We start from the raw sequence: 21,583 nt of genomic DNA on the forward strand, positions 1-21,583 counted from the left end.
TCTCATTAAAAATAATGCAAAACTCAAATAAGCCAAGAAGCGGTGAACTTTTGTCATATGTCTGTAGAAACAAGAAAATGCGAAAAAAAGAAGAGAAAATGCCTTTAATGCTAAAAAAGTTTGTGTAAAAGTTTTTTTGTCTTGAAAACAGACCGATCAAAAGGTGACAACAGGAAAATGCAACAAACTTTAAACACTGTCGGGCTCATTGTGCATCAGAGGAGCTACTTCAACCTACCCATAATCCTCTTCTGGTGTGTGTGTGTGTGTGTGTGTGTGTGTGTCGAGAACAACCGTACCAGAGCCTGCCCATTTCCCGAAGAAAACCAAAAATATCTGAACCAAGTTGTGACATTTCTTCCGCTGTGAACGCAACCCCCCCTCAAAAAAAGAGAGAAAAAACCCGTCTACCTCCGGGCGCCCATTGGCCCCCAGTTCCCCTGACCGCTTCCGTCTCCGCGCACCGATTGGAGGACCGCGCCGCCCGTCTCCTTGACAGACACCGCCGGAGCCACAGTCTCCTCCCAGCGGCGGCAGACGCTATTTGAGTGGGGACCAGCGGATTGTTGTACATAGAGCCGGTTTCAGTGTCGTCAATGGGAAGCACGCGAGGCGGTGGCACAGAGAGTTACGGTCTACATTAAAAGAAGAAGAAAAAAAGAAAAGAAACCCGCGGCTGCACCATGCTCTCCAGGTCTACCCCGTGTCTGTGGATTACATTTTTTTGCCTTCATTTATGCTGTCATGTAGACAGCGGAGAAGCACAGAACGCCAAGGAAGGTAAGTTCCGAAAGTTTGGACTCGCTTCTCATCCCATCGCGCTGGGTAAAGACCTCCGGAATGAGCGGAGAGGTGTCCACAATTCAGCAGTGGGCTTCTTTGTTTTTGTTGTTGTTATAGTTCCTCTTTGAATACCCAACATACATAACAAATAGCTGGATGTGGGTTTTTTTTTTGTAAACCCAGCGCCGTCAGACGAGGCCGGTGTGCGGGGATGACAGCGCCGTCTGCTCCCGGGGCTTCTTTTTTTTTGCCCGAGCGACCTCTCGGTGTTTTTACGCACGGCAACGAAACGCCGTAGAACACGGATTATAGACGCGGGGGCTTTTTTATTGTTTTACTCCAGCGTTATCGGCGCAACTCGTTATAGATTATCAATCCATCACAACAAAACTAGGTAGACTAATATTGGCCGATCGATCGTCGTAGCGAGACATGGCTTCCCGGGAAGTGAGTGAGCTGTCTATAGTCTGGACGCAGTTTTCTGGAGGGTTATTTCCCCACAAAGTGGCCTCGACTCTTAACTGTCTGTGGTTTGCAGGGGGGGGGGTCACGTCGGATTGATGCGGAGCCGTAATCTGCACCGAGACGCTCCAAGCTCGTCAGAGTCAAGCGCTATAAAACACTGAAATAAGAGGGGCTGTTTAAAATATCTCCAGATGGCTGAAAAATTGGCACTTTTAGTCGCTCCGATTCTGGTAGAATTAAGTGAAATTATGTCGTGCGTAACAACAGAAAATCACAAGGGCAGGTATGGATTTGTGTCACCAGCAGAACTACGGCGTTTATAACCGCGCGCGTTGTGGACGTTATGGCTGATATGAATTGTAGATCCCCGGCGCTTAAAATGCGGGATTTTAGCAGACCTCCATACCAGTCAACCAATACAACCAGAGCACGATAAATATATATATATATATATATATATATATATATATATATATATATGTATATGTGTATGTATATATATATAAATATATATATATATATATTCTTTTTTTAACGGTGATGCGTCCTGGCTGCTGCCCCCTCTCACAATGGAGCTGCCTGCTGATATTAAATAAAACAACTTCATGTTTTGGGGGAAAAAATAAAAGCTGCCGTGGCTGCCGTTATGCGCTCTCCCGAACGCTTCCGGAACATTAAGCAGGCAGATTGGACAAATCTCTCCGTTTTTTCTTTTTTAGCTGAACATGTTCTTGAGTTGAAGCGCATTTGCCGTGTGTGCGTCGGGATGAAGAGCAGCAGCAGCAGCAGCTTTGACCTTAACGCAACAACTTCCACTCCCGGCAGTGTGTTGTAATAAACCGATGCGTAAAAACAAAAAAAAAATGCGTAAATGCGCATAAATATTACGCCTGATTCCCGACACGTTCTAATGCGCGTGTCTGTTTTTTTTAAGCCTCTTTATTTCCCCTCCATGCGCACTGTCAGTGTCTTCATTTGTCGCCCAGAAAGTTCCCTCCGCAGACACGAGGACCTGTCTGCTGCAGTGCATATATCTCTCTCTCTGTGCGTGTGTGTGTGCGTGTGTGTGTATATATATATATTAATAAATGTTCTAGCTTTAGCTGCTGCTGGTAGGAATTAGGTCACGGGTATATGCGCTATAGGTATCGATGTGTGGCCTATCAGTAATACGCAGTCCCGGTGTCCCCGGTGAGATTTAACCACCTGCCTCTCGGTTTCCTGTCACTAGTGATTCTGCTGGACTCCAAGGCACAGCAGACAGAACTGGAGTGGATCTCCTATCCTCCCAATGGGGTAAGTCCGCAGAATGTCTACAACACACTGGTGCTCTTGTATCTATCAATTTGTTTCCCCTCTCTGTTGTCCTACATCTGTGAGGTGAATAATATTATTTAGAGGAGGGCATTGGGACACACATACCCCCCCCCACCCCCCCAACAAAAGATAAAGAATGCTCTCCCGGCCTTTGACATTCAGAGCACAAAAGGACCTCGGGCAACCCACGTCCAACCTGCTAGTCTGATTAAAAGCAGGCTGTGGGAAACTTTTTTTAAAATATGTATTGCGAGCATGAGCAGATAAACTTCAGCACGAGCATTCGTCAGAGATGTTTGTGCAATTAAAAGAAACCCAGCGAATCTCCCTTCATATACGGCAGTTTATTGTGTACAGTAAAGTCTGAAATGACTGTATTTCTTCTACCTTCGTCACATTCATTACAGAGTAGCCGTCTCCCAGTTCGATTGCCAATCATTAGGGTCTTTCACGTCAACATGGCGATCTCCTCGAACGGACGCGCTCATTCACGTTTGTCTTCTTGCTTTCCAGTGGGAAGAGATCAGCGGCTTGGACGAGAACTACACGCCCATTCGCACGTACCAGGTGTGCCAAGTCATGGAGCCCAATCAGAATAACTGGCTTCGGACTAACTGGATAGACAAGGGCACTGCCCAGAGAATTTTTGTGGAACTGAAGTTCACCTTGAGGGATTGTAACAGCCTGCCCGGCGTGGTGGGCACGTGCAAGGAGACGTTCAACCTGTATTACCAGGAGACGGATTCGGAGGTGGGCCGGAGCCTGCGGGAGAACCAGTACGTGAAGATCGACACGATCGCCGCGGACGAGAGCTTCACCCAGGGCGACCTGGGCGAGCGGAAGATGAAGCTGAACACGGAGGTGCGCATCATCGGGCCCCTGTCCAGGCGGGGCTTCTACCTGGCCTTCCAGGACGTGGGGGCGTGCATTGCCCTGGTCTCGGTCAAGGTCTACTACAAGAAGTGCTGGTCCATCATCGAGAACCTGGCCACGTTCCCGGACACCGTGACGGGGTCGGAGTTCTCCTCGCTGGTGGAGGTGGAGGGCGCGTGCGTGAGCGACGCCGAGGAGGAGGCCGACAACTCCCCCAAGATGCACTGCAGCGCCGAAGGGGAGTGGCTCGTGCCCATCGGGAAATGTATATGCAAGGCTGGATTTCACCAGAAAGGAGACTCGTGTGAACGTGAGTACCCCGTTTTAAATGTAATTTAATATGCTCATTATTGTTGTTTTTTCTTGAATTAGCTTTTGGAAATAAGTCAGGGGCGTCCTTGGATTTCATACAACAACAAGCGTGCCAAGAGAGGAAAAAAACAATAAACTGGGGAATATTTGTGATTTGATTATGCAAAGCAGGTGAATGGCAATTTGGCCATCGCTGGCTGAATAGTTGTGTAGGCAAATGGGATTAAAGCAGCCGATTTGACAGCAGTAAAAATGAATAAAATATTGAGGCCAAACGGTGTAATAACGGAAGTGCTAATTGATCACAAGGCTCCTCATGGCCGTAATTGTGTTGACACTGGGATTAAGCAACAGCTCGAGTTCAGCCAATCAGCCGCAACGCCTCCGGTGTCGTCCTCACTGGCTTGGAACCAAGACAATCACACAGGTTAAAGAGGAAGTCCGACCGGTTTCTTTTCCGTATCGTTCCACCCCTGGAACCAAACGACCCCGACAGAGAGGCAAAACAAACAGCCGGCCGCGCCGTGGCATTTAGGGCCTCGGGGATATTTATGAAGGAGCCTAACAGGAAGGGCAAAAAACGCAGCCGTTCGCCACGGCCCGCTCCTCTTGCCTTGTTGTGGTGCCGGATCGTGCCGCTACAATTAACAATAACATGCTCTCTGTCACTCGGGAGGATTATTTCCAGCGGGCACCTGACTTGAAAGATAAAAATCACTGTGGATTAAAAAAACAGGGGGAGGGGTGAGTTAGGTCACACAACTTAAGTGGCCTGCCCTGTCACCCAAGCTTTTTTTTTTTTTTTTTTTTTCCTGGGCAACCTCAATCTAAGCAGCTTATGAGGAGCAGCAGCCAGCAATAATTGAATGGAATGTGTCTAAGAACAAATGAGTGTCCCTAGCAGACGAGCTTTTATGCCACGCTGACGTCCATTAGGGACCCTAGTGAGGGAGGTGTGTTAATGAAATGTATTAGGCCATGTAATTTAGAGCAACGCAGTCCGCCTCGAGTCCTCTCTGATGTTAGCAGGACTGTCGCTGGTTTCCGCGAGGAGCTCCCTCTGTTGTTCTTGTCGTTTTAATATGCACGGACGGAAGATCCAGTCGTGCACCTCTGCGGGAAGAAAAGCACACTGTTTATTTCCACAGGGAGAGAGCGAGAGCATAACAACCAACAGCTCCGGCTACAAAGCAATTTTAACCACCGTTCCTCATCGTGTATTGATGCAAAGCCCTGCGAACCGTGGACTGTTGCATTTCCCTGTTAATCAATCTGCTCGCGTGTCAACTTAAACAAATACCAAGATACAGACAGCAGTGCGGTGGACCGGCCCCCGGGTTGTTTAAAGTCTGCATGTGGATCAAATTCCAGTCTTGACACTGCACCTCTTATGAGCTTTATCTCCGCCGAGGCATGAGAGGCCTTTTTGTATTAAGGGGTAGTTAATCTATATAAAATGAGAATCACGGTGCACCATCAGCACTTCTTCCAGCGGCTCCGCTGACGTTAAATCGTCCATTCGGTAGTTTCCCCGAGCACAATCTAAAAAAGCCATTCAATGTGTTGCTGTCGGGCGAAACGGCAGAGCTGGAAGTCCAAGTGACCGTGACCGTTAAAAAATGTGAAAGCCTGACATTTGGACCCTCGGACCCAACTTGTCTTAGCGGAGCAAAAGCACATCTTTATATAATGGTGCCTCAGGGTGATGCCGCACCTTTAGTATAAAAAGCTTTTCAGTGTGCTTCGAGCAAGCGATGATGACTAGTCCAAAAGGTAACTGTGCACACTTGTGAACTTGTTTGTACAGATAGTGTGTGATTAAAAAAGGGAGCTTTAGAAAGTTATTGCCAAGCCCTCGATTCTATCATGGGGGGGGACGGGACACTGAGGTTTTAGGGCTCAGTGCTGTAGCGCATTTTCGTTTAACTGTTAAAACATGTTTTTCTGTAGATTTGATCTACATGCCCTAATGGAATCCCATTTATATTATCGGACTCCCAAATCACAACTTTAGAAAGTTGTGAGGGTTTCAGATTCCGTTGATAGTGCCGTCGCAATAATGACTGCATGGACTTATCACAATATGTGGACATGAGCTTCACACTTTTGACGTAATCGTCGAGTTTTGGTCTGAGCCAAATGTTAGAGTGTTGTTGCTGGTATCTATATCTAATACATTGATATTTTGCACCTTGTGTTAACAATTATTCTTACCACTAAGAAACTGATTGGCAGGGTATTGTCTGTTAAGTAAAGAATGTTATAGAGCCCCGTGCTAAAGTACAAAGACTCTTTCAATTATTGGGCCGGTTGTGCAGCTTCATTTGATTTGTTTTACTTATCAAGGATATTTCATTTTTCACATTCCACTTCCAATATCTGACTATTCTTAAGAACGAAAGTTCCGTTACTCTTTCAAAGGGTTTACTTGCATTGTTGTCATGTTATATCAGGATTAGAACAGCGGCGGAAAATTGTCTTATAACATGTATCGCAATTCATTCTGGGACGATATATCGTCCGACTAAGCCGAGTTACCGTGACGGGCCTAGCCTCAGAATGACACGACTGGCACTTGCTCTGAGGCGTGCTGACGCCTTATGACGGTCCCCTTACTCGGGTATCGGCCGTGTGCTATGATTACAACATGGCCGCTGCAGTAAAAAAAACACATGCCGCCGGGGGGGCGGGTGCAGGTGGAGCGAGGCAAGTTGAGCTGTCAGTCATGTCATTTGAGCAGCGCCCCCCTCCTCCTGGATGCGAAAGGCCTCCTCCGAAAACGTGTTGTGATCCACTCATTCATCACCGTCAGCGATGAGGGACCCCTTGTCTGTCGCCCCTGTGCCCCCCCCCCTCCTCCGCCGCCTCTCTTTAACTCTTTGTGTGGCAAGTCTTTGGCAGTAAATGTCACTCTTCTTTCCCCCCGCCTGCTGCGTTCACTGGTCTCAGTGTAATGGGTGTTGAAAACGGCCAGTTGAAGTGTCCCCGCAGCCTGCCGCGGGTTCTTCATTTTGCGAAGCAGTGCGTGTTGTGGAAAATAGCCCCCATTCATCCGCTGGTCTTGTTCAGCGCTGGCCACTGGCGGCCGTGGAGCCACGGAGTCGTTCGGGACAGAGAGAGGGCCCTTGTGGGGGGACATTGGCGTCTTTGTTCCCGCTCAATCCCGGGAATGTATGTTGTCCGATTTTGACACATCACATCATTGTGGCACTAAGTAACCAGTGGCTTGGGAAATGATTAACTGTTGACCCTCGACCGTAGAAAGGGGAGAGGCCTATATCTGGTGGAAAAAACAGATAAAACAAGGCTCTATCGTTCTGCTATCGGCGCATGCTAACAAGAGAATTAATGAGAGGATACAGCATCCTGTAGACGCTGGCACCATCCATCTTGACTGTCAGGGAGTTGGACAGAAGTTAGTTGGAGCCTGATTGATGATTTGAGCCCCCGAGGGACAGGACGGTGGGGGGGAGGGGGGGCTGAGCTGTCAAGGGTCTGACCACGGCAGCTAACGGGTACGGAAGCCACCAGGCGGCAAGTCCCAGCTCCTGGCCTGGAGGAAAAAAACTGCATTTTGCATTTCAAATGAAGCCAGGAAGCCAAGAGACAGGAGGTCCTCATGCATCTTGGCGCTCCCCTGATTGATAAGGTGTGAATTTAATACACCAAATGGCTGTCTTTTACAACCGCTCCAGAGCTTAATTATGCAAATGACAGGTGTGCGTCGAATCCGCAAGAGACCCAAATGGACCTAAATCACTCAAGATTGAAATAAATCGGTGATGGATGGAAACTCGTCCTGTCACTGCCAGTGTCTGGTCCTGTGAATGGTAGCATTCTTCCACAGCCCAGGGCTTTTACCTCCTTGTTGTCTTTGGCCTGGCAGGTAGCAGTCAGGCACACAGATGTGCTATTCTCTGCTCGAGATGTTCCCACCAATACAGTTGGCGGTGTCCTAAAATGGATCACTTTGGAGGGAACTTTATGACGTGTGATTCGGAGGATTGTTCAGATTTAATCATTCAAGTCACGTAACACGTAAAATAACAGAATTCTAAGTATTGTGAGGATGTTTTATAACATCGTTGGTCAGACAAAAAAAGACATTTGAATCTTATTTTCTGACATTTCACAGACTTAATTAAAAGAAAAACACCATTAACTTTTTCTCTAAGCATTATTTTCATTGTTGATTAGTCTATTAGCCATTGTCTTGATGAATTCATAAATTGTTGTTTGGTTTAACAAATAGTAAAAAAAAAGGCCAATTACAAATTCCCATAATCCCCCACAAAATCTATGCAAGAACTACAAAAGGTTTTCGCATTTAAAAAAGTTGGAACAAGGGGAGTTTTTTAATGCCGTTTTTGCTTAGAAAATATCAGATTATTCAAATAATTGTTTTATGCTCTAAATACATCTATATATGAGTTTAAGTTGGCTTTTCAGGATTATTAGGGTCAATCATTTTCCTTTATGGATTACATATAAGCATAGTGTATGATGATCGGGCCATTTAGACATGAGATATTGGTAACATGTTAGTAATACAGGTGATAATATCATGTAAATAATTCAGCAACTCAAATCACTTACACATGTAATTAGTTTTCCAAAAAAAGAGACACAACTCGGAACAAAAGTTAAAGATGGACTTGAACGATTTTTTCTACAGATACCGTGACGACATCGTTATCGTTAATTTGTTTGGCCTCGATAATCACGCAGTGAAAATCGTATAATTGTGACAGCCCTATCAGTTTGTTTGTTTGTTTGTATTCTGTGATCACTCCTACGCAGTCACTTTCTTGCTGCACCAACTGTCCTAAAAGTTGTCTTTATCATAGTACTGATTTTCTACATTGCCCCAGAAAAAAAGGTCTCAGTGCTCTATATGCTGAGGACAGGACAAAGAAATAGTGATTTCAAAGCAAGTTTCTGCAGCAAGGGGAACAACGGTTGTTCAAATTACCCCAAAAAAGAAAAAAGGCCGATGAAAAGGTTGTTACATTTTAGCTGAAGTTGCTTTACAGAGAACAGAATGTAGACTTGTCTTCATGATACTTCTGTTTTCCTGTGCACTACTCTAATGCTTCTCATTAGTAGAAATTAAACCACAGTTAATCCCTCAGAGGATGAAGAGAAACCTGATTTGGCGAACTGTAATAAAACAATATTTATTTTACTTCCACATCCAGTGTCCCTTTTTTTTTTTTTTTTTTTTCTTTTTTTTTTATAAAACGTACATCCAAATGAGAGGTAAAGGCAAGAAGTAGTTGTTTCCCGGGATACACTCGCTTGAGCTGGTGCCAGCAGTGCTTTCTGTGGGATCCGGCCTCCCTGTCAACATGTCAAATTAAATACAAATGGCTCATTTTAGAAGCGAAAAAGAAGAAACTTTCACCGCGAGGGCTCATTCACAAAGTCGTTTGGCTGGGTCAATATTTGTCTCAAAGTTACATTCACATGAACTGCACCAAGTCGTATGCTCAAACAATGGCAGGAAAACAAAAGACCTGTCATGACTAATTATTTGCTCCAACTGGTTTCCACTAGAAACACTATTAGGAGCATCAAAAACAAGTCTCAGTGGGCATATTTTCCAGATACAACAAACCTTTTGGTTTGTTACTCTTAACTCTTGTGCTGTAATTATATAATTAAATTCTGACATCTTGTCTTAAATGTTGGCGTCTTATGTAAACAAACGCATGTAAACACAACGCGCAATATCGAGGTCAGCAAAAATGATTAAGGTCATGCCCGCATATCGTACGATAAGACACTAACATATAAATAATCGCGGCCATGTACATGTATCGTACAATCAGTCGATAACGTGAAAACGTTCGAGGTCATGTCTGTATATTGTACAAGAAGTCGAATAACATAAAAATGATCCAGGTCGTGTCTATACATCGTATGATAAGTCGATACCGTAAAAACTATCATGTCATGTCGATATATCGCACTATAAGTCGATAACTTTAAAATAATCGAGGTCATTTCCATATATATTGTACCATAAGTCGACGTAATTATCCTGACTGGCCTACTCATTTCATAGTTACTATGTAGCCAGGCATGCCATATGTTGTTATTTTCAGACGACTGTAGTCTACATAGAAACAGCAACAGTTGGCATGTCAGTGGTGCTTTACTTGACCTGGTAAATAGGAACATGTTCTAGTCAAATCAAAGTTTTACACAATTGGAAATTGTTTGGTATATGGTATATGGAAAAGTCTAAATTCAATGATTTTGTTGCAAGATCTAACACAAGAAAGAGCGCATTTCTACTGAGATTCCTAAGCTGATTTATTGACGGTTACCCTCAATGCAAATCAGAGATGCTATTATCTCTAGGTAGAGTATTTCATGCTGATTCCTGGAGTATGTGCATGGCGTGTCGTTCTGGTTTGACTTCGTTATTTCTCTGAAAGGAAAAGCTGCGGTTGCTTTTAGGGGCAAATTGCGCCATCTGCAATTTGAAGTCAGTCAAAAAAACAGAGGAGTGATGACTAATCAGTATCCAGGTCTTGGAATCTGACCTGCCAGTCCAAATTTGAGGTCCTACGCTCCATCCCGTGAATAGACAGAATCCAAGCAAACAGTCCTCATTCTCACGCAAACAAAGGGCACATGGTCAGCTATGCTGCTGGTGAGAGACTTTGTCCGAGACCCCGGTGACTTTTCGTCAGATAGTGTTATTTCCAAGGTGACACGGGGGTCCGCATGTGGCCAATGCATGAGGTCAGTGAATATTAACTTCATTTACACATGGCTGCAGACCAGCGCAGCGCCACAATGGAGGCCTGCCCGTTGTGTTTAGTAACATGAGCGCCTCGGCTGACAGGACACTGTCAAGACGGAAGATGGATGATCGCAGCAGTTGACCCCTGATCGCCAGAGGAGTCACCTCCCGGGCCCCCCCCCCCCCCCCCTTCCCTCTCTCCCTGCATGACAAAAGAGCCCTCCCCGCGGTGCGCCGGCCCTCATCTCCACTTGCACTAACAGGTTCAGACATCTCCATCGATCCACGCCTCAATACCCCTTGCAATTCTAAGCTTTTGCCCTTTTTTTATTTTTTTTAAGCTAGCAAAACTGTGGCACAGATGTCTGTTTTTTGTAATTGCCTGCCCGCTGACTGCTCGAGAGGGATGCGATCAGACAGGCGAACTCCATGTCAGAAGACGATGTCGTCGGCGTTCCGTGTTGCGTCCCTGTTGCATGAGGGTGAAAGTGATATGTGGCCGGGGGTCCGGCCACCTTGGAGAGGCAGCGGGGAAAGGGCCCCCGGTTGTCGGTGGAGCGGCTCCTCCGGGAGGCTTCAGAGCCCCCGGCTGTGTACCTCAATCTTCCTTCAAGAGGAGAATCGATAACTTATTACGTAACTTTGCACTTTTTTCCCACCTACATCAAGAGCAGAGGAAGCAGGGCTTAAAATGTACTGCGGGGATAGCTCTGTTTGCAGGGACTTCTGCTGTTTCTATTTGTGCTCAAATGACTCGGCAAAACAGGAGGCATCCAATTTTTGCATAACCACAGTGGGATAGTAAATCATGTAACTAATCATGTAATGAATGGCCATTGATTTTCTAGAACATTTGATTCATTGTTTGGTCTACAAAATGTCAGAATAAAGCAACAAAGTTCCCAAAGCGTAATGAAATACATATTTTCTGTCTACCTATCTTGAATATCTGCTTAACATGATACTGCCTAGGGGTAAATATATATATATATATATATATATTAATTTGGATGAACTGACCCTTTGACAATAGTCCAGATCTGCACAAGCACTCGTGGGCATCTGAGGCCGAGCCCATCTTTGTGTATCAGGGGAGGCCTGACCACAGCAGTGATGAGCAGCTAGTTCAACATTGTTCCATTCCTTTCTGTCACCAGAGGGGGAGGGGGGATGGGCGGGGGGTGGGTCAGTGTGGGTTGGTAGGCATTGGCACAATTCAGAGATAATGCTCAGTTGCTGACCGGGGACATTTTCAGTGACTATTTCGCTTGGGCCGCGGGGGGCTTTGGATCGGTCAGACCTTTGGAACCTCTGCATTCAGGGGATGAAGAGCAGAGTCCTCCCCATCTTTTAGCAAGGCTTTTTTTTTTTTTAGAGCTGACCACCTCATCCAGCAAAGGTAGCCGCAAGTCCGGGCCTTAAGGCCCCCCCCTCTCGTGTTTCAATGTGAGTTAAATGAACTAAACAAAAGGCAATTAGGTCGGGACATTTTCCCCGTCACTGAGAATCCATTTCAAAAAGCTCACTCCGCGTGATAGCTCAAAGAGGCAGAGTCCTCTTAGCAGACTCTATATGCAGCTCCCGCTCCGGCGAAGTAGGAGGCCGTAAATTCACAGATGTAACGGGTTTAATCTTAAAATGCCCTTCGTTGTCCACCTCCAAATCCGTGCAGTAAATCAGCGGGAGAGCCGAAAGAGAGGAAACAGGTGTTCAAGTTTGTTGTTTGCAACTTGAATTGCTGTCAGCAGAGGCTCTAACGCAGCAGAAGCAGCTGTGTTGTGTGAGATCGTGTTACTTCCACCTTTATATTTCACTCAAAACCTTCATAGATGGCGTTGCTTGATGGTCTTATATTGAGCCTCAAACTGAAAATGGCAACAAATCACATGGAAAGACCATGTGTCTCTCAATGCTTTATGATGTTCCTACGTCTGTGACGCCTAGTGGGACTACTAGGATGTCAACAAAAAATAGATATACACATTTTAATTTCTGAAAATGTATGTTTCTGAGTTTTGTTAGGGAGTATTGTCAGCTGCGGACTGATACACATTTGTTGCTCTCGTGAGTATTTACAGCAGCAGCGAGGTGTATGAGGGATTGCCTCAAAATAGAAGACATCAAATCCCATGGAAGAAACAGCTAGATTATCACCAGCCTTATTCTTTATTGGGTCGCTTCACCCCAGTAACAATATCTTATCTTTTAGGTAGGTAAGGTGTCTGCCTCCAGACCAACACAATTGAGATGAATGAACACCATTTGTAGTGTTAAAAGCGTATATTTGAATGACATCGATAGCACCGCCTCTCTCCAGAAACATTCTTCTTGGTTTTCTGGATAATCCAACAAAAGAAGCAGCTTTTCTTCGGGACTCTACCTCCACTTGCATTGACATGGAGTCAAAGACCTTAAAATACCACTAAGGTCAATGAGAAAACACTGGATCACTCCTCGTAGTATCTTGTTCCACTGTGACGGTATTCGGAAACAAAAAACAGATTCCACATGAATAAAAGTGACTTGTACCTGATAAAGTGTTGCCATTTAATTCAGGGTTAAACTCTTGTTTTTGAGTCTGCAGCAGTACTTTACACCACAGCAGGAGCGTTAACTCCAATCTTTGAGCGCAACTTAATCAAGTGTCTGGCTTTGATCTTCGCCGCGAACAACCGAGCAGGCGCTTCCTTCGGTGTTCCCTGCTCGGAGGGGCAAAGCTGCATGCCCTCCAACACAGTCTAACGGAATGCTAATCTTCTCCCTTTGTTTCTCATGGAAAGCTACTTATCTCCCGCTAAGCACAGGTACCTCGGATGAATGGGCCGGTTGTCTGCATGTGTGGAGTGTAGCGGCAGCCAGACAGAGTCATTCCAAGTATGCGCGGGGCGGAGGGAGGATCCAGCACACTTTGACATCAGGTTACTTAACCGCTACAACTAACTTTTTTGGGCCCTTTTTTTTGGTCGCCGTGTCCGAGGTTTCTCCTTCTTCCTGCGATGCCCCCTTGGGACGCTTTGCTTGTTTGAAATTAACTTGTTTTTGGAAGGGGGGTTTGTGAAAGCCTCGATTCCTTTCTTTCTCATTGTTTGAGGCGGGAGATTAGCATGTCTGCCGGCACTTAAAAAAAATCCAGCTGCTAAGCGTCTCTTTCTTTCTTTCTTTCTTTGCGATTTGGAGCACTGCAACGGTGCTCGGAGGACACGGGGAAAAAAAAAAAAAAATTCACCTGCTGCTCCTGTGATCAGACTTAAAGACAATGTTTGAATAGGACAAGTTCTAAAGAAAAAACCCTCAAGAAGTCTTAAGCGTGATATTAGAATACTCTGTAGCTTTGCGTCGTCTAAACTGCGTTCAAACAAAAATGTCAGACAGCACTGCGGCAAGCTCACTCAATAGCACACGTCTTCCTTCCAGGTGCACTTGATTTCTCCAAAACCTTTGCAGCTGCAAAAGTCCACACATCACCCGCTAGACAAGATCAATTGAGCTGTCCTTTGGCTTTTTCAAGTCGGAGAAATACACTCGGCTAGGAGTCGTTGTGTTTTTTTTTTTTTTCTTTCTTTCTTTCCCAGGTCTGCCTGCCTGTGTTGCCCTGAAATTACTCACAAGATGTACTGCCTCTTACATCGTAGGGGAAAACACCACAGGCCTCAGTCCATAAAAAAGAGATGCAGCCATAGTTCAGCATGCATAAAATGCCAGTAAACAAAGCCTGATGAATGTCCACACCCAGGCCTACCATTTATTGGGAGGCAAAGAACATAAGTCACATCTAATCAGAGCAACACACACACACAGACACACACACACGGGCCCCGGGCTGCATTAATGCATAAGGAATAAGCTCTGCGTTGAGCTATTGACATCCCTCTCTATAGTCGCAACGCACGGTCATGGTCTCTAATTGCATGCCCTGGAAGTAAAAAAACGGGAAAATACATGAAGCAGGAGTTTTTTTTTTTTTTTTTTAAACAGCATTTCATGGTTGTCTGAACATTCAGCAGGACACGGGGTATTTTGAAATAGCTGACAGAGAGCGCTTATGACAGCATTAACAATAGATCGCAGCGTAACAGTGAGTTTTCGGGAGAGAACGCCTGTTTTTCCACATGTTGCAAGCATTTCTTTTGTGGCGGCAAAAAAAACAACAACCCGCCATTGAAGTACTTGTCATTTCAAAAGACTTCGACGTGTCTCATCTGGCTGTTTGGACCATAGACGTATATAAGAAGTGGAAGCGGTCACCATGACATCACCCATTGTTTTGAAGCCTCGAGTTGGGCGTTTTTTGGCCGTAGCCATCTTGGATTACGGCGGTCGCCATCTTGGCTTTTTGTAAGCAGTGAATGGATGCGACCATATTCGGACTGCGGGCGAGTGACATACAGGCACCGTATACGGCTCTGGTAGCGGGTATTGACCTGTCAATCAAACCGGAGTTTGCCGCCTGGTTTATGCAACATTTAACATTTGAGCGTGGGGCAGGTCGCCCTGCTAAGGAGCACGAACATGAGCTCCCTTCCCACCATTAACCATATATGTCCCGATACCAGTGTCGGGAAATAACTCAGATGCAGCCCGAAAAATGCTGGATTTTTCAGATATGGGAACATTTCAGAGAATACACAGACTCGATCAGAGGTATGCGAAAAGGGCCAGCTCAGCATTGGATGTCTGAATCACACAGACAAAAAGGAAAAGACACCGGGTGGAAACATACTTTTATAAACCACAGGCGACGGGCTCCTGATCGTACCGGGCGTTAGAGTTAGAGTTGATATTTATAAAGACGTTTCCCCATCCTAGCGGCTATGAGCGCTTTTTTTTTTTAAATAAGAAAATAAACTGTTTCCTTTATCACGCTTGACCCGCCCCACCTGGCATTCATCAGCGGCGGGGGAACTGCATGTCGGTCCTGTCGGCCGCTCTCCTCCCTCCGCCTCTTTTATCACTCTAATGGGGCGCTATCTCCAGGCCGCCCTCCCCGGGTCTCCGCGGCTCCCCCTTTCCGTGGTGCATTCTTTCCACATCCATCCCCGACACATAGGCGGATTTAACACATAATCAGGCCGGACGGGATGGGAGGGGGGGGAGGCCTGACAGGACTCATCATGCTAGGGCCGTGGAGACGGAAGGGCCCACGCTAGTCATTCGCACTCCGGCTCTGGCAGTCTGTTAAAAATCAAAAGGGAATCTCCCACATTTCCCACACTGCAGCGCCGTCCCACAGAAATATTGAGACAGATGGGGGGGAGAGAAACTCAATATCCCAGCTGCCCCGTCCGGACCAGATAGAGTTCTCCACGCTCAGTCGTAGTACGGGTTGCGACCTTGATTGGATTTGTGGGTCGGAAGTGAGCGAGGAAGCTCAGTTTCTAGATGCCCACACTCATGCAACACTTTTTTTTGATACTTTTGCTTAACCCGAGGGGTCCGCTTCTTCTGAAGACGTCCGCATACAGTCCCAAAAATATATATATATATACGACCACATCACACGCAACCCTGTGAACACGTCCAGTGTAGCACAAACCGAAGCGAGAACGCTCGGTAAGCATCGGGAGAGCAAATTCTGGATCTGGTTTGGTCAGATTCGATACTTTAGAGGGTCTGATTCTTGATCATAGTGTTTGTTCTCCGCATTTGACTTCACTAACCAGCGCCGGCAAATACATAGAAAGCTGGAAAAGCTACTCAGAAAACAAATGGGGCACATTTTGGGATCCAGTCTGTCAGCCAAGGCACTAGATTAGCTGAAAAACAAACCACCACCTCCCAGACAAGGGGAATAATTATTTTCTACTTTGGCCAGGGAGGGATATGTCAGGCTGTCGCATACACAGTAAGTCATTGCCCCATCCCTCCCCTCCCCTCCTCCCTCTCTCTGTCCCTCACCCCAGAGTGTCATGACACTGCCAAAGCGTGTGAGAAACTGGATGCAATTCAAGAATGTTAAGAAGCTCAGCTCAGAGAGAGGGAGAGAAATAAACCAAGATCTTAGAGAAACAGAATTTTTTTGTCTTCTTTTTTTTGTGTGTGTGTGTGTGTGTGTGTGTTTGTCTGCAAAAGATAAGGAGACTTTGTTTTATTCTCTGGGCCAGTAAGAGTGTGAGTGTGAGTGTGTGTGTGTGTGAGTGCGCGCGCACGCCGTGATTGAGACACCAAAGTCACAGGAGCGTTTGATTATGTTTGTCCCGCTACTCCCTAAGACCTCTTCCTATTCCCCGACTCGTCTTCCTCCCTCCGTATAAAATTGCTGACTGCAGCTTGTAACCCCCCCCCCCCCCTCCCCCTCCCCCTCCCCCACACCTCACTGAATCAAAGTGCTTGACCGCTGGAAGGGAAATTACAGATGCTGGGCTCCGTAGCCTGCCGAGGAGCTGGCTAGAATGTAAGACTTCTTTTTTTTTCCCCTCTCTGCAAAAACCTCAACCCAAGCTTCTCCGAGGAGGACTGACTAATTTCTCAGTGTCGTAAATAAACCGACTGTTGTGTCTGCCGCTGAGCTCTTTTTTTTTTTTATGTTAAAGGGCCAGTGTCAACGAGCACAAGCCATTAGTCTGCCTTTATCTGTGCCAGAAGAGGACCAGACTTGCGTAAATGGGCCCCCATCTTTTTTTCCCCCCCAAGGAGTCACTCTTGTACACTTCATTCTTACAAATGTAATTACACGTTGGACTGTTAAGCCTTCCCGTCAAAGTCAGCGCAAGTAGTTTTTTTGTGCAGCGTTTCAACATGTTTGTGCGTCAGCGTTTGCCATTAAGGTGTCAGTCATTTTGGTCAGGTTTTTAAAAAAAACAAAAAAAACACTGCTCCGTGTGATCGCTTGGTGGATATTCCCCGCTCAGAATGAGAGCGTCGCTGAGGGGACGGTCGACAAAAAGGAACCTCTCACTCGCCATCATCGTCCCATCTCAGGCTGAGGGTGTTGTGCCAGGAACGGGAGAGAGTCGCCGGCAGAGAGTCAGCGTGAGCTGCTGGGACTGGAATGCCGGGCCGGGGATGGCTGTGTTTGTACTTGTCACTCAATGCCCTGCCAGCGGTGGGGAGAGCTGCAGAAGCACTTAGTTGTTGCCCCCCCCCCCCCCCCCCCCTCCCTGTCATACAGGCATTCGATTTTTTTTTTGAGGCCTCATTTGACGCCTTGCTGCGTCTGTAAACATTTCCGGGTGCCAAAACCCAGTCGGACGCGCTGATAAACACATGTGCTGGGAAACATTAAGAGAAAAGCGTGGACAATGAACCGTGTTTAGTGGGAGTTAAAAGGGCAAGTCCGGTTTATTAGAACGGGGCTCTTATTTTTGTAGTTTTGGGCCATCGTTTCTGTCAGTTATGCGGCGCTTATCTCAAAGTAATTACTTGGATTGGTGAACAAGGCAACAGTGAAGTCTTACGGGGCAAGAAAACACAATCATAGAGGTTTGTAAACAAGCCTAAAGTTACATTAGCTCGTGTGCCGATAACGGTATTGGTCACATTAAATCGTTTCCTGTTCGTTTCTGTCAACGTGCTGCGGAGAGCCGACGGTGTATAAAGCTAAGCTACTGCCACTTCCCGCATTAACTTTTGCAGAAATTCATTTTGATACGAAAGGTGGTATTTGGCCTCTACTGTTAAACTGTTGAAAATGGCATTTATATTCAGCGAACATTTGTGTCTGCACATTTAGCTCCTGGGCTTCGAGCTAAATGTGGTAAGAAGCATCTCTTGGTGTGAGAGTGATGTTTCTGTACCTGGTCCATGACCTTGATTAAACCTTAAAAGGTCAATTTAGGTATTTTGACATAGGCTTGTTATTAGAAGTGCCTAGCAACATTATGGAAAGGACCCGACAGAGGAATACAACATTTTTTGGGCTTGATCGTGGCAAAACCAAGCACTTTTATTGGACGTGCATTGACGGCGCCCCGACAGTTGCCCCGAGCGATGACATTGCCGAACGTCTTTTGTCTGCTGTGTTCACCCTCAATGCTGGACAAGTTTCAAAACATTTGTCCCCGTTAGCTGCTCTATGAACACCTGAACATGAGATAATAGGTTGAAAAATACCAAAGTTACCCAATAATTTAAAAACTTCAAGGTTGACGCCGTACAGTTTGTTTCTAGAACAAGATTTTGACATTTCCGACACATGTTTTGAAACCTCGAATGTCAAAAACTGTTGAACATGTAACAAAAACATGTTTGATAAAAGGAGACAAAAAGAACTACATACTACTAACAAAAGCCTTTAGCAGCTGGAGTTAAAACAAAGAACACTGTGGAAAAACTCTGCTGTTCCACAGTTGACGAATGATTCATTGATTTATTCGTTTTAATGCAGATGTATGATGTTTGTACAGATGTTAGATTTGGGGAAAAGCTGCACTGGTATTGATCAGTGCGCGGTAACTTCAGTTTTTGGACGCTCTTGTCCGCCGGAGTGGTGGTGGTCGCGTTGAGAGATAGCACAGCGGCCACCCAGTAGATGAGCTCTCAGAAACCCAACGGCAAACAGACACGCCGGCTTATCAGAATGTTTAAACAGCCCCAGCATGCCGTTCTTTAACCTGCGGGGAATAGCCCTCCAGTGTCATCATCAACATCCGCGGGGGAGTGTGTGTGTGTGGGGTGTTTACACTGCGCATCAGATACGCGGTTTTCCTCGCCGCCCGTCAAGATGCCATCGCTCATCAGACGGGAAACATGCGGCAAAAAGCGGCTCAATGTGACGAGTAAGCACTCTGTGTGCGCGTTTCGCCCCGGTCAGCATTCGAGAGACCCGCTCGCTCGCTCGCAGAGCCTCCTCACAGCTCTGTTTTCAATTACCGGCTCAGGAAAAAAGGTAAAGAAAGATTAGAGATAAAATCACGTCTTGAAAGGGGGAAAAAAAGAAAAGAAAAAGGTCTTGTTCCACGAGGCCGTGGCAGTGCGATAAATGGAGAATGACAGGGCTTTCATGTAGCTGAAACGGGGATACCCTGAGCCCCGGCCTCCTCTTCACGCCGCACTGGAAGTGGTACGACAAGAACAAAAATCAGATCCCTTTATCCCTCTTATTCCGGAACCTGTCACAGGAGGCGTTGGTCGATATATTTCCCTCGGGGGGAAAAAAAAAAGGAATTGAAGAAATAGCAGAACCCAGATCTGTAATGTGGGGGGAGGAGGTGGTACCCGGGTATGACAACCTTTACTCATTTCCCCCTGCGGCTCATGAAAAATGCATTTTGGGTATAATTTGATAGTTTGTATGCAGAGCTATTCACAGAAGTATAGATTTCTTGCAGATTGTTGAAGAAATCATGTGGCCTGGATTGCAGCCTCTTTTTCTTTTTTTCTTTCTTTTTTTTCTTTCTCTCGCCAGGCTGAGCTCCGTTTTGCACACACAGCCGGTCACTGAGGATTAGTTCGACTCCGAGGCTAAAATAGCCAGACCCAGAATAGACGTTTTACTTCTCGCAAATACATGCAAGTTTCTACGAGTCAGTGTTTTTCTCGCCGTTTCAATTCCATCTTTGTCGTTCGCTCGCTGTCATGGGAATCATTTGTAACTCAAGAGAAACTGTGGGTGGGTGAACAATTTGGGTGTAAGTGTGTAATTGTGACCAGCCTGAAAAAGTCTCCTGAAAGTTACGTTTTCCCAGGCGATGAAACTGTATCGCCAACTCTGCTTTGAGGGAAACATGTTTTGTCCCGGATTACCTTTTTGTTTGATTTATCCATCCAGATTTGTGATGCGTCAAAAAGAAACAAACACAGGACTTTCACCCAGGAGGCCACTGTTTGTGTACCAACAGATCAATGTTGACTCGTTTTAATTTACGTCTGTGACTTAAATGACTTAACAAGCAAGATAAGCAGATCCATGATGTTTTACAAAACCTAACCAAGTAGTTTGGTATGTGTTTCAAACTGCAACCATAATCTGGAGGATAGCGTAATTGCGGTTTAGCGGTATGGGAGTGTCAATTTTGTAGTAGACAAGGGTTTGCAGCGAAATGACTATCTCACCACAGCGATGAGTCCTCCTTGATTACTCATGTCAGTCTTGTTTACCGTCTCGGTCGAAGTTAAAAAAAATGTTGAAATGATCCACCCCTGCTCGTGCTCGATGTGTTAACGCTCCTCAGAAGAATGTTTCCTCTCAGAGATAGGGCTTGTCATAAACAAGTCGGACCCCTCCGCTGACCTGAGGATTCATCAGCCTCGTTATTTACCTCGAGAATGCCTCAACCAGAGAGATTTGCGATGCCTTTTCTTTCTGTTTGTTTTTGCTCCATGTTTCTCAGTCTGCTTGATGAAGGCCCGGGGGGTGGGGTGGGGTGGGGTGGGGTGGGGGGGTGCAGGTTGAGACGGAAATTCCGACTGCTTCAAGATGTGAACAAAGTGGTTTGTTCTGTCATGCCCTCTTCTCTTCATCATGGGTGTTCAGGTGTGAAGTGACGACTCTTTCAGGCTGTGTTTGCACAGGACTGAATTAAATATCACCTGGAGACGTACAGCTGTGAATATACAGCCGTGTGAACCCGGCTTAGCCCGGGTTTACTAAATAGAAACTGTGAGAATTCCAGATATCTATTTAGTTTTGGGTTATTTTAACATACCAGCATGGCTGTATTAACCCATTACTGACCGCTTAGTTAGCACATATCTTGGTCATAATCCTACTTTAAAAAAAAACCTGATCCCTATATGAAGGTTTGAACCAAATTTAAGGCATTTCAATTCAATTTATTATGTACAGCCAAAAATCACTAAGGCTTTACAATCTGTACAGCGTCCGACATCCTCTGTCCCAGGACCCTCGAATCGGACGAGGACAAACCTACCTGGGCTGCTGTGATCAGTTTAAAACTTCTTCAAAAGTAAATGTTCAGCTGTCCTTGCCACCTAAAGACCCTGGTTTATGTAAACTGACGTGAACATTTCTCACAAATGTTTTGGGGTTGCAAGATGATTATTGAGAAAAAAAAAAAGTTCTGTCCCACAAATGAGTTTGTTCTCTTAACCGTTTGAATGAACTATTTTAAAGGGGTCTCAAAACAAAAAAGATTGGGAAAACTGCTATTCAGTCTTTTTTTGTTTTTTAAAGATTGATTA

At 45.8% G+C, this 21,583-nt stretch overlaps 1 protein-coding gene across 5 annotated transcripts in view; it reads left to right on the plus strand.

The window, feature by feature from the left end:
- The first annotated feature begins 636 nt into the window (after positions 1 to 636).
- The window catches only part of epha7 (eph receptor A7), an 85,248-nt gene continuing 64,301 nt past the window's right edge, over positions 637 to 21,583 (plus strand). For all 5 annotated transcript variants that reach the window (XM_079180768.1, XM_079180770.1, XM_079180771.1 and 2 more), the window contains exons 1-3: positions 637 to 780; positions 2,480 to 2,544; positions 3,079 to 3,748. In XM_079180768.1, the coding sequence (XP_079036894.1) occupies positions 684 to 780; positions 2,480 to 2,544; positions 3,079 to 3,748 (832 nt within the window). In that variant the 5' untranslated portion in view covers positions 637 to 683. The remainder of the gene's footprint in view (positions 781 to 2,479; positions 2,545 to 3,078; positions 3,749 to 21,583) is intronic.

The sequence above is a fragment of the Pholis gunnellus genome, assembly GCF_910591455.1.
Source record: "Pholis gunnellus genome assembly, chromosome: 19".
Lineage (NCBI taxonomy): Eukaryota > Metazoa > Chordata > Actinopteri > Perciformes > Pholidae > Pholis > Pholis gunnellus.